General features: G+C 39.1%; 1 protein-coding gene across 1 annotated transcript in view; it reads right to left on the bottom strand.

The window, feature by feature from the left end:
- Positions 1 to 13,817, bottom strand: part of UGGT1 (UDP-glucose glycoprotein glucosyltransferase 1) — a gene marked incomplete at its 3' end in the record, with an annotated part of 115,767 nt that overhangs the window by 36,179 nt on the left and 65,771 nt on the right. Inside the window, exons 18-21 of the mRNA XM_080689406.1 lie at positions 5,982 to 6,102; positions 3,734 to 3,832; positions 2,108 to 2,131; positions 1,637 to 1,731 (exon numbers count right to left, since the gene is read on the bottom strand). Coding sequence (XP_080545532.1) covers positions 1,637 to 1,731; positions 2,108 to 2,131; positions 3,734 to 3,832; positions 5,982 to 6,102 — 339 coding nt within the window. The remainder of the gene's footprint in view (positions 1 to 1,636; positions 1,732 to 2,107; positions 2,132 to 3,733; positions 3,833 to 5,981; positions 6,103 to 13,817) is intronic.

The following is a 13,817-nucleotide window of genomic DNA, read 5'->3' on the forward strand; positions in this document are numbered from 1 at the left end:
AGCTGCCCCAAACTAAATCCAAATGTCCCTCAAATAGATTAGACAAAAAGTAAAACTTTGTGGTACAGCCATATGATAAACAACTACACAATGAAGAACTAAACACCACTGCATATAACATCATGGATAAAATTCACAAAATGTGAGGAAAGCAACCAAATAAAAATAAGAGTTTTTTAGTGACACAAGTAAAACACAGAAATACTTCCTCTATGATGTGAGAAGGAAGAAGAAAGGGTTAGTACTGGGGCACAAGAGGAAGAGGGCTAGCTGGGTGTCGTGGTGCACATTCGCAATCCTAGCATTTGGGAGGCTGAGACAGGAAGATCGTGGTTTGCGGACAGCCTCAGATACTTAGCAAGGCCCACTGCAACTCAGTGAGACCCTGTTTCAAAATAAAGAATAAAAGCCAGGCGTGGTGGCAAACACTTGTAATCCCTGCGCTTGGGAGGCTGAGACAGGAGGATCCCATAGGTTCAAAGCCAGCCTCAGCTAGTGAGGCTCTCAGCAACTTAGTGAGACCCTGTTTCCAAATAAAATATAAAATAGGTCTGGGAGTATAGCCTGGAGGTAGAAAGCCTCTGAGTTCTACCCTCAGTACCACAAAATAATAATAATAATAATAATAATAATAATAATAATAATAAAGCATAAAAAATAGGGCTGGAGGTGTGGCTCAGAGGTAGAATCCTCTTGGGTTCAATCCCCAGTACCACCAAAAAAAAAAAAAAAAAAGAGGGAGAGGGCTTTTAGGAACTTGGTAATCTTTTATTTCTTAAGCTGGATGGTGGGCACTGTATCCCATGATGTGTGCATTTGTTATGAATCTACACTATTCTCAGTAAAAATGTCTTGATAAAACAGAATTCCCCTTTTTAGCTCTCTCACTCAAGTACATTCAAGCAGTTTACCATCAGTTTGCATACACACATCTATCAACTTTTATTGCCCCTGACGTCACCGTGGAGTGGTCATAGCATCTGGTCCACTCCTCTGCACAGTCATGGGCCTTGGCACCACAGTGCAATTGCAATCACCTGGTCTTTCCCTATTCCAGCAAGCCTTCCTGGGGCACAGGGTAGAAAGGAACACAGGAGGGTAGTAAAGTCTGGATAAAGCTGAAAATTCTAACAGTTTCGAAAAAAGAATATTGACACCACATCCTCTAATAATGATACGCTCTAGAAGCATCAATTTCTTCTCAACTACTTGGCACCACCATTCACTCAAGTCCCACTTCTCATGTGCAGCACCTTTCAGAGCATCTCTGTGAGATTCCTGTGTGTCTAGATCTACCTCTATAAAATGCATGTCTCTATGCCTGTATGGTGCTGTGTTTCAATGCAAGGACCATCTCTCCCTACGATAAATGATGAGATACCTGCAGCAAGGACATAATCATCTGAGGTCTCATTATTTTTTTTCTAACATCTGTGCCCTTAAGTAAAGCCAGGCTACTGTAGCCTCTGATCTCTTTTACAAGTGCACAGATCTCTGAAGACCCAATATCCTTTTCCCTCAGCACTAAGAAAGCAGGATTCCCAATGCCCACTGGAACAATCAGGCTAGTGTAAGGATGCCTGGAGGACAACTGCAGCCTCAAATGAAAGTACACAGTGAAGTCCTAGGTACTTGCCTGATGTTTAAGAGCGTCATATAACAACTGCCGTCCAGAAGGACTATCAAAATCCCCAACAATCCAAAAAGTTACTGGCCTAATAAAAGAATCATCTGTAGGAAAAGCAAAAAATATTAAATAGGAAGAAAAAGGCACTTCCTATATTTCAACATTGTTATTAAGACAATGATTGATGACAACCATGCAAAACATAAGAGAGAAACATGCACATGTTAATTGTACTATTGCCTGGAGATCTATTAGCATGTGAAATTAAACATGTAGGTAACAGAGTGTAGTCTTTAATCATATTAATTTGTAACTTTCCAAAATATCTCTACAAATGCTTTTACAAACTTCCTCTGCATTGATAGAGCCTACTGTTACCCACAGGTTTGAGAAACATCACAATAAAGTGTCAATAAGTTCTGAACAAGAACATAAGATAATTAAGAAAAAAAAGTAGAACATTCTGAAATTTTGAGTTACCATATATTTCCTTGGAGGACATTCCTGGACAAAGGTAATGGGGAAAGAGTAGAAGAAAAGAAAATGTCATTTCTATAATTGATTCTCACTTTAAGAGTCAAAGATTAAATGATGGCTAGTATGACCTATGCTTCTTGTTGCTCCTTTGTCCCATTCATGCTATAGACCCCTTGGAAACAATATCTTTGAAGAACCCAGAAGAGGAATTGCTGTGTGTGTGTGTGTGTGTGTGTGTGTGTGTGTGTGTGTGTGTTAGTTACTGAGGATTGAACCCAGGGGCATTCTACCTTTGAGCTACACCCCAAGCCATATTTTATTTTTAATTGAAACAAGGTCTCACTAGGTTGGTGAAAGTCTCACTATTTGCTAAGGCTCTCCTTGAACCTGCAATCATCCTCTGTCAGCCTCGCAAGTACCTGGATTACAAGCTTGCGCCGCCACACCTGGCTTGCCTTACAAATGCCTGGGAAACCAGGAATTCTCCCTGGGAGGAGACCACAGAAGGGACAAAAATAGAGTTGCCTTAAATGACAGCCTGTACTTCTCTGAAAGAATAATAAGTGTGGCCAGGGGGGAAAAAAGCTATCTGCCACCGAAAGGGCTTTCTGCACCAGGGACTGAACCTAAGGGCATTCTACTTCCAAGCTATATGCCATTTTCTTCTTTTAAACAGGACACACTAAATTCCTGAATCTGGCCTCAAATGCAATCCTGCTTCCACCTCCCGAGTACTATAAGTACTGTATGTGTCACTGTATCTGGCTCACAAGGCTTTCTAGAACTTAGTTTATCTTATAAACCTTAAAATAAACTCACTCTTGGTGTCACTAAAGAAGCAATTCAAACCAATTTCCAATCAATTAATCCATTTTCACATCATAAATGTTTTTTCATTTTGAACCATGAAGGATTGTTCCTGTCTACTTTAATAGCGAATATAAAATCTATAAAACAGTATTTTTTTGTTGTTGTTTTTTGTTTGTTTGTTTTGTTTTGTTTTGCTTTTTTTTTTTTTGGTGGTGGTGGTACTGGGGTTCCTGGAAGCCCTTCTACCTCCGGGCTACACTCCCAGACCTATTTTTTACATTTTCATTTTGGACACAGGGTCTCCTAAGCCAGCGCGCGCGGCTGGCTTCGAACCTGCGCGATCCTCCTGTCTCTGCCTCCCAAGCGCGGGGATTACAAGCGTGCGCCACCACGCCCGGCATAAGAACAGTATTTTAATTTTAAATGTACATATATAATTAAATTTTAAATAGGTATTTTCTAGACTCAAAGAATTATAAACAATTTTTTCTTTTTTGGCGGTACTGGGGTGGAACCCAGGGGCACTCTACCTCCAAGCTAAACCCCTAACCCTATTTTTTATTCTTTATTTTGAAACAGGGTCTCACTGAGTTGAAAAGGACCTCACTAAGTAGCTGAGGCTGTTCGCAAACCACAATCCTCCAGTCTCAGCCTCCCAAATACTGGGATTACAGGCATGTGCTACCATGCCCGGCTAGAAACAATAATTATTAAGAGAAATTATGGGGTATCTTTCTCTAGACATTAAGATCTAATTTTGTTTACAACCACTAAAAAATACTTTTAAAGTTGAATCTAAGATAAGCCCCAAAGGATTACCTTTTTTTGTTAGATAGGTCATACTATTGGCTATAGCAGCAGTCTTGCTTTGTGAATCCAAGACAGAAAATCTAGCATAATCATCCACAAAGAAGTTATCTGGGGAAAAAAGAAAAAATTGAAAGAGATTTCTGATTAATATGACTCAACTCAATCTATTAAAATTCTACTGATTACCTGCTTTGGCCATAAAACATATAAACACATAAGTATTCTAAGTTCCATGTTCATTCAACAAGTTCACAACATAACCCCAATCAATGAATCACATTTTAAGAAACAAAGTTAATAAATAACATATATATCTCACATAGCTATTATATAAATACATGGCATTTAGTGGTTTAAATTCATCCTATTCCTACCATCATTTTGCAACTGGAGAACAATCTCTTAGAGATCCCGAAAACTTATCTCTCCCTCACCTAGTCCAACCAAAGAGGATACTCTTCCCTATCCCATTTGGGAGTTGGTATATAAGAAAATTATGATATTTAATTAATTAATTTAGGTCTAGAAATTAAATCCAGAGGCATTCTCTCTCCAAATTTTACCCAGCCTGATTTGTTCCTTATTTAGAAAACAGGGTGGGGCGGAGCAACTGGGGAGTGAGCCCAGGGTCATTCTACATCTGTGTTATACCCCTAGCCCATTTTGGCTTTCATTTTGAAACAAGGTCTCACTAGGTTGTTGAGTCTCATCATTGATAAGGCCAATCTTGAATCTGTTATCCTCCTATCTTAGCCTCCCAAGTACTGGGATTACAGGCATGAGCCACCGCATGAAGCCATTTTCACTACTTTTACATATGTAACTTCTCTAACTAGTGCCAAAAGGCTGCCTCTCAGTAATCATTTCCTCTCAGATCATGCTTGGTAAAATTCCAGTTTTATCAAACATTCACTTGCTCTCTACTATTCAGCAATTTTTTCCTTCCTATAAAATGGTCTCCAGTCTAGAATGGCAATCGGTCTGCCTCCAGCAATATCCCCAGTCTTAGTTACTATATAGCCCAAAACACATACCACTCCCTGTCACTGTTGACCAAGTCTGCCTACCTACCGACTGTATATTCACCCACCTATCTCTTCACTCAAAAATGCACTCCAGTGGCTCTCACTGTCAGATATGGCTCATGACATTGAGCGGAGGTGGGGAGAAAACACCGTGGCCTTAAAAATGAGTATCTATAACAGGTTTAGATCCTAAATGCCTCACAAAGGTCCACATGCTACAGACTGGTCACCAACCTTTGGTACTATAGGGAGGTGGTGGGACCTGTAGTTGGTGGGAGGAAATAAGGCTGTTGGCAGCTGCCCTTGAAAGGGACACTGGGACCCTACCTCCTCACTGTCTTTTTGCTTTCTATCTGCTATGAGAGAAGCTAGAAAGCACATTCCACATCATGATACCCTGTCTGCCAAACCAATACAGTCAGCTGACTATGAAATAAAAACTTCTGAAATCATGAGCCAAATCAAACCATGCTTCCTTTCAAGTGGTTGCTTAGGCATTTTTATGGTACTGGGGATGGAACCAGCTACACCCCCAGCCCTATTTTTTATTCTTTATTTTGAAACATGGTCTCACTGAGTTGCAAAGGGCTGAGGCTGCCTGTGAATCTAGATCCTGTCTCAGCCTCTCAAATGCTGGGATTACAAGCGTGTGCCACCACGCCCAGCTACTCTTTTCATTTCTGAAAAAGGGTCTCACTGAGTTAAGACGATCTTGCTTAGCTGAGGCTGTCTGTGAACCATTATCCTCTGGCTTCTGCCTCCTGAATGATGGGATTACAAGCATGCACCACTTCCCCCAGCCCAAGCTGCTTTTTTTTTTTTTAAAGCATTCTTAGGTTCCCAGAGTAAAATTAGCTGAGATATTTCTTGTATTACTGATGATTGATTCTAGAATGGGAATGAAGAAACAAGAGCTGCCTGCTTTATGGCTGCAAGAAGACAAATAATATAGGCCAATTCCTATCATCTAATGCCAGTTTACTTGGTATTTAAGGGGAACTAAATATTTTTCAAAGATTATGAGGTTTTACCCAGGAAGAATTTATCTTCTTTAAAAAGAAATTCCCATGAATTCAGAAGCTCTTATTATGAACTCAGAGGGCAATCAGTTAAAACAAACCTAGAATTGTGTCACAATCCTGGGTTATTGTCACAACATTACCATCTAATAAATGCAAAGTATCTGAAGTACAAATCAAAGAGTCAAAAGTTGTTCGCGAAATGCTCCTTACTACTCGCTGTTAAATCCAGGTACTCGCGCTCAGCTGTCAGGATCCTAGAATTGATTCGTGGAACGACGTTTGGCTGGTTCATGAGATACTCCACCACATTCTGATCGTGGGGCAGTTCACCCTATAGGAAAAAGGAGACAGAGGGGTAGGGGCTTTAAGCAAATACCATCAATAACAACTCACTAGAAACTCAAAATCTACTAATTTTATCATAGCTTCTATGTGTTGGTAACAGCCAAAGGCAGAATTTACCAGTTACAAGTCCCTGTCATTGCCAAGAATAGATGGGTGATTTATGTACAGTATCTCTAACACCAATGTAAAGCAGAAGTTACTAACATTCATTTTAAAGAACAGGAGGCGAAGGTACATAAAAGATAAGTGACTTACTTAAAGTCACAGAGCAAATGGGAAGTGAACATGAAAGGTAAACGCTCTCTCCACACACCACTGGGCTTCCCCAAAGAAAGAGCAATTTCTACAAATTAGCTCTAAGTTAACATTAGCTCTGAGATCTTAGCTAGCTTCTTTCTAAAAAAGAAATTCAAACCCAGCATTTGGGAGGCTGAGACTGGAGGATCAAGTTTCGTAGACAGCCTCAGCTACTTATTGAGATCCTCCATAACTTAGTGAGACCATGTTTCAAAATTTAAAGAATAAGCTGGGCACAGTGTCGCACCCTTGTAATCCCAGCATTTTGGAGGCTGAGACCTGAGGATTGTGGTTCATGGACAATTTCAGCTGCTTAGTGAGGCCCTGTGCAACACAGTGAGACCCTGTTTCAAAATTTAAAAAATCTGAAAAAATAGGGCTGGGGGTATGGCTCAAAGGTAGAATGCCCCTGGGTTCTATCCCCAATACTGCAAAATAAATAAATTAAAGAAAGAAAGACTTAAAAATAGGGCTGGGGGTGTAGCTTGGAGGGAGAATGCCCCTAGGTTCCATCCCCAGTACCGCCAAAAAAAAAAAAAAGAAGAAATTCAAAGATTTACTATCAAACAGATAATATACTTCATAATCAAAACTACTCCAAACCTTTTTTTCATCTCAAGTACTCAATTAACCCTACATTTCCTGAGTCACAATTATGCTGAGGTGAGGAGAAATTATCTGTCATTTAGTGTCTCTTTTGTGTATCTTATACTATAGATATAGTTGTACCTCAAGATATACCATGCAAATGAACACTGAAAACAAGCAAAAGTAGTAACGCTCATATCCAATAAAACAGACCCTAACCTAAAACACATCAGAAGAGACAAAGCTAGTCACTTCTTATTAATAAACAGAATAATCCAGCAAGAAGATAAAATGATAGTAAACATTTATGCCCCAAATGTGGGTAATTCACTTTTATAAAACAAACTCTAGGGGACATCAGGCCTCAAATATACCCAAATACAGTAATACTGGAAAACTTCAACACATCACTTATATCACTAGATAGATCTTTCAATCAAAAACTTTTCAGGTAAAGACTTTTTAGACTTCTCTAAAGAACAATATAAACCAAATGGACTTAACAAAAATATACGGAATATTTCAACCAACAATAGCTGAATACATAGTCTTCTCAGCTGCTCATGAAACCTCCAAAACCAACCACATTCTGGGCCACAAAGCAAGTAAGCAAATTTTTAAAAATGTACTATAATTCCCAGCATCTTCTCAGATCACAAGAGAATTAAAGTAGAAATCAACAATAGGAAGGCCAAATGAAATTACATAAATACATGGAGACTGAATGATATACTCTTGAATAAGGACTGGATCAGAAAAAAAATAATAAAAGGAAAAATTCTTAAAAATCCTAAAATTAAATACAAATAGAGACCCAACATACCAAATATCAATGGGACTCTATGAAGGCAGCTTTAAAAGAAAAAATTTATAGCACTGAGTGCCCACATAAGAAAACTAGAAGCCAGGTGTGGTGGCACACGCTTGTAATTCCAGCATTCAGGAGGCGGAGACCAGAGGATCGCAGTTTGCAGACAGCTTCAGCTACTTAGTGAGGTCCTCTACAACTTAGTGAGACCCTGTTTCAAAATAAATAATAAAAAATAGGGCAGGGGTGTAGCTCAGAGGTCGAATGCCCCTGGGTTCCATCCCCAGATCCACACACACAAAAAAAAAAGAAAGAAAAATAGAAAGTTGCCAAATAAACTGTTAGATTAATTAAGTTCTTAGAACTTCAGAAGCCCCCTGCCCCCATGAGCTAAGTTTCCTGAGAGGCCCTGGTCTGACCAGATAAGCTATCATCCCCCTCTGACTGTACCTGGTCACTTGCCTGGGAGACCTGCCCCCTCCTGGTGCCCCTTGGCCAATCAGTGAAAGGGATATTCCCAGCTGACCCCGAACCAATTACCTGGCCATATGACCCCCTCCCATGGGACTCTAGCCAATTAGGTCAAAGGGCATTTCTCCTAGCCTATTAGCCCCCCAATATGTAACCCCAAGCCCATATATAACACTGACCCCAGCACGCCCTCCCTCTCTCCTTTATTCTCCTCCCCCCCTCCCCTCTCTCTCTCTTTCTCTCTCTCTGTTTCTTCCTTTCATGCCTGCCCCTCCAATAAATCTCTTGGCTACAAGGTGGTCTCTGGTGTGGTCTAACTTCGTCCTTTCATAAACAACATAATGACAAATCTCATGGACCAAGAAAAACAGGAACAGTTTAGTCCCAAAGCTGGCAGAAGATAATTAAAATAAGAGCAGCTATCAATGAAATAACAAAAAAAAAAGTCAAGAAAACAAAAAGCTGGCTCTTTGAAAAGATGAATAAATAAGATGGACAAATCCCTAGCCAACCTAACCAAAAGATAGAACCAACCCAAATTATTAAAATCAGAAATAAAAAAGGAGACATCACTACAGTGGGAAGATCCAAAGATCATTAGAAACCATTTTGAAAATTTATAATCCAATGAACTGATAAACATGAAAGAAATCAAAAGATTTCCAGACACATAGAACCTACATAATTGATACAAGAAGATATAGAAAATCTAAACTGGCAAGCAAAGAGATAAAAAACACCAATAAAAATTCTGCCATCAAAGAAAGCCCAGGTCCACACAGATTTGCAGCTAAATTCTATAAAACCTTTACAGAAGAACTAAATCCAATGCTTCACAAGTTATTCTGTAAAATAAAAGAGACAGAATTCTTCCAAACTCCTGAGGCCAGTATCACCTTAATACCAAAACCAAATAAAGTTACCTCAAAAAAAAAAATTACAGACCAATATCATTGATGAACATAGATACAAAAATTCTAAACAAAATACTAGCCATACACATTCAAAACCACATCAAGAAAATTGTATACCATGACCAAGTTGGTTTCATCCCAGAAATACAAGGCTGATTCATGTTCATTTGCAAATAAATATACGTTATTTACCTCATAAATAAAACTATTACATGAACATCTCAATTGATGCTGGAGAAGCATCTGACAAAATCCAACACCCATTCATATTAAAAATATTGCAGAAAAGGCCAGGCATGGTGGCACATGCTTATAATCCCAGCAATTGGGAGGCTGAGACCTGAGGATTGCCATTTGTTCGCAGACAGCCTCAGCTACTTAGCGAGGCCCTTCACAACTCAGTGAGACCCTGTTTCAAAATAGAAATACTAAAAAATAGGCTGAGGGTGTAGCTCAGAGGTAGATTGCCCCTGGGTTCCATCCCCGGTACCACCAAAAAAACAAACAAACAAACAAACACAAAACAAAACAAAACAAAAAACACTGTAGAAAATTGGAATAGAAGGAATGTATCTCAAAATCATGAAGGCAATATACATTAACATCAAAGCCAACATCATACTGAACAGGGTAAACCTGTGGGAATTCCCTTTAAAATAAGGAATAATAAGAGGATGTCTACTATCACCAGTTCTTTTCAATATAGTCCTTGAGACATTTGCTAGAACAATAAGATGAGAAGGATATCAAATAAATAAAAAGAGAAAAAGAAGAATTAAAATTATCTCTCTTTGGAGCCAGGCATAGTGGTGCACACTTGTAATCCCAGTACTTGAGAGGCTGAGACAGGAGGATCCGGTTTGCAGCCAGCCTCATCTACTTAGTGAGGCCCTCTGCAACTTAGTGAGACTCTGTTTCAAAAATAAAGAATTAAAAATCGGGCTGGGGGTATAGCTCAGAGGTAGAATGCTCCTGGATTCAATCCCCAGAACCCCCCCCCACACACACACACATCTCTATTTGCAGATGACATAATCCTATATTTTCTAGACCCAACTGGCTCAATTAAAAGACTACTAGAGCTCATTAACAAATTCGGCAATAATGGGATACAAAATCAATCCAAAAAAATCAGTAGCTTTTCTATGTCAATCATGAATCCAGTGAGTAAAAAAAATCCATAAAACAATTCCATTCTCAATTACTTCAAAACAAATAAAATAAATAAGCTGGGAGTGGTGGTGCATGCTTGTAATCCCAGCACTTGGGAGGCTGAGACAGGAGGATCACACAGGTTCAAAGCCAGCCTCAGCTACTTAGTGAGGCTCTCAGCAACTGAGTGAGACCCTGTTTCCAAATAAAGTATAAAATAGGTCTGGGAGTACACCCCAGAGGTAGAAAGCACCTGGGTTCCATCCCCAGTACCAAAAAAAATAAAAAATAATAAAATAAAGAAACCTAGAAATATATATATATATGTGGTACTAGGGGTGGAACCCAGGGCCTTTCTACCTCCAGGCTATACTCCCAGACCTATTTTACATAATTTGGAAACAGGGTCTCACTAAGTTGCTGAGAGCCTCACTAAGTAGCTGAGGCTGGCTTCGAATCTGTGTGGTCCTCCTGTCTCAGCCTCCCATGCATGGAGATTACAAGCGTACGCCACCACGCCCGGCTCTAGAAATAAATTTATAAATTTAACCAAAGTGGTAGAAGACCTCTACAATGTAAATCATAAAACACTAAAGAAAGAAATCAGAGATCTTAGAAGATAGAAAATTTTGCCTTGCTCTTAGATTGGCAGAATAATATCAAAATGGACATTCTAAGCTTGGCATGGTGGCACACACTTGTAATCCCAGCATTTGTGAGGCTGAGACAGGACAATCATGGTTGTTGGACAGCCTGAGCAACTACTTAGTGAAGTTCTAGTTCTTTGCAACTCAGTGAGACCTTGTTTCAAAATAAAGAATAAAAAATACGGCCGGAGGGTATAGTTAGGAGGTAGAATGTCCCTGGGTTCCATCCCCAGTACTGCAAAAATAAAAAAAAAATTAAAAAAAAAGACATTCTACCAAAAATGATCGACAGAGTCAATGCAATCCCTAGCAAAATACCAATGTCATTCTTCACAGAGCTAGAAAAATCAATCATAAATTTCATATGGAAACACAAAAGACCCAGAATAGCCAAAGCAAATCTAAGCAATTACAAAAGGAGAATCACAATTCCTGACTTCAAATTATACTACAGAGCTATAGTAATCAAAACAGCATAGTACTGGCACAAAAACAGTCACAGACAAATGGAACAGAAGAAACAAATCATACACTTATACAACTGATTTTCGACAAAGGTACCAAACACATACATTGGAGAAAGAACAGCCTTTTCAACAAATGATGTTGGGAAAACTGGCTAAGCAGCTGTAGAAAAATGAAACTAAATCCTTACCTCTCACCCTGAATAGAAGTCAACTCAGGAAGGATCAAAGACCTAGAAATTAGACTAACCACTTTGAAATTACTAGAGGAAGACTTAGGTCTAACACTCCAACATACAGGTACAGGTAGAAAGTTCCTTAGAAAGACCCCAAAAGTTCAGGCAATTAAAACAAGAATTATCAAATGGGATGGCATTAAACTAAAACTTTCTGCTCAGCAAAGAAATTCCTTCTCTTTTCTCTTATTCCATCAAGAGTCTAAAAAGAAAGCCTACAGAAAGGAAGATCTTTGCCAGATCCCTCTGATAGAGAACTAATATCTAGAATATACAAAGAATTTAAAAGACTTCACACACAAAAATAAATAAGTAAACAAACAAACAAACCAATCAAGAAACAGGCAATTGAGCCGGGCGCGGTAGTACACGTTTGTAATCCCAGCATTTGGGAGGCTAAGACCAGAGGATCGCAGTTCGCAGACAGCCTCACTACTTAGTGAGGCCCTCTGCAACTCAGTGAGACCCGGTTTCAAAATAAAGAATAAAATATAGGGCAGGGGGTGTAGCTTGGAGGTCGAATGCCCCGAGTTCCATCCCCAGACACCCCCCCCAAAAAAAAAAGAAAAGAAAAAAGAAAAGAAACAGGCAAATGAATTAAATAGACACTTAAAAGATACAAATAGCAAATAAATACATGAAAAAATGTACAACATCATTAGAAATTATGGAGATGCAAATAAAAAATGCACTTAGATTCTGTATAACCCCAATCAGAATCACAATCATCAAGAAGTCAAAAATCAATAAATATTAGTGAGGATTCAGGGAAACTGGAATTCTTCTACACTGTTGGTGGGATTGCAAATTAGTTCAGCCACTGTGGAGATCCCTCAGAAAATTGGGAATGGATCCACTGGTTATACCACCCCTGGGTATTTTTCCCAAGAGGCTGATATCAGAGAACTACAGTAATATATACATATTCATGTTCATAGCAGCACAATTCACAATAGCCAAATTACGGAAACAACCTAGATGTCCATCAACAGAAGGATTACAAAATTATGGAATAGCTATACAATGAAATTCTACTCAGCAATAAAGAACAACAAAATTATGTCAATTGCAGAAAAATGTTAGGACCTAGAGAACATTATGTTATGTGAGATTAGCCAGTCACGGAGTAATAAAAAACTCAATGGACACAGAAAAGTGGTCTAGGGGAAAAGGAGGGGAAAGAATAAAAGATCATTGGTAGAATTACTACAATAGGCTTTGTGACCTATGGGATAATATCAATGTCAATCTCAGTACTCAGTATGGGGAAAGGCGAAATAGAGAGGGAGCTGATGGGGGAGGGCACCAAGTACTGTGTGTATGCACGTCACTGTCAACATGATTTACATTATGATGTGACCAATAAAAACATATTAAAAAAGTAGTTGGCTGGGTGTGATGGTGCCTGCTTATAATTCCAACATTTGGGAGGCTAAGACAGGAGGATTGTGATTTGAGGACAGCCTCAGCTATTTAGTGAGGCCCTTTACAATTTGGTGAGACCCTGTTTCAAAAATAAAGAATAAAAAATAGAGCTAGAGGTATAGCTCAGAGGTAGAATGCCCCTAGGTTCCATCCCCAGTACCATAAAGAAAAAAAAATAAGTTGTACCTCTTGATAGCAATCTCAGAGACAAGTGTTAATACCTGTAAATGCAAATTTATCATACTTAAAATATTTATATAAAAGCATATTTTAAAGAAAAAATGTGAACCAGATATATACATTCAGCTGGGCATGATGGCACACACCTGCCAGGAATTAAGAGACAGAAGGACTGAAGGTTTGAAGCCAGCCTTCGCAAATTAGCAAGAAGTTCAGCAACTTAGCAGGGCACTGAAAATCTCTGACATATTCCCTAGAATCTAAAAGACCCCATGCAAGATGCCCAGAGATACGTGCACGCCACGCCCCCATCACAAAAACCTATTCTGACTAATCTTAAGTCTCTGTGCAAGCAAGAATTAAAGGCTAAGGCAGAGTCGTCTGTGGGCTGAGTGTTGAAGGCATACCCTAACATGAACAGAGATGCTTGGGAAAAAACAGCCACACATCCTATTTGAGAAAATCTCTGCTAAATTAGCTGATCAATAAGCTAAATAAGCAAAAACTTGAGAGGCTACA

Source organism: Muscardinus avellanarius (genome assembly GCF_963383645.1).
Source record: "Muscardinus avellanarius genome assembly, chromosome: 2".
In the NCBI taxonomy this organism is placed as follows: domain Eukaryota; kingdom Metazoa; phylum Chordata; class Mammalia; order Rodentia; family Gliridae; genus Muscardinus; species Muscardinus avellanarius.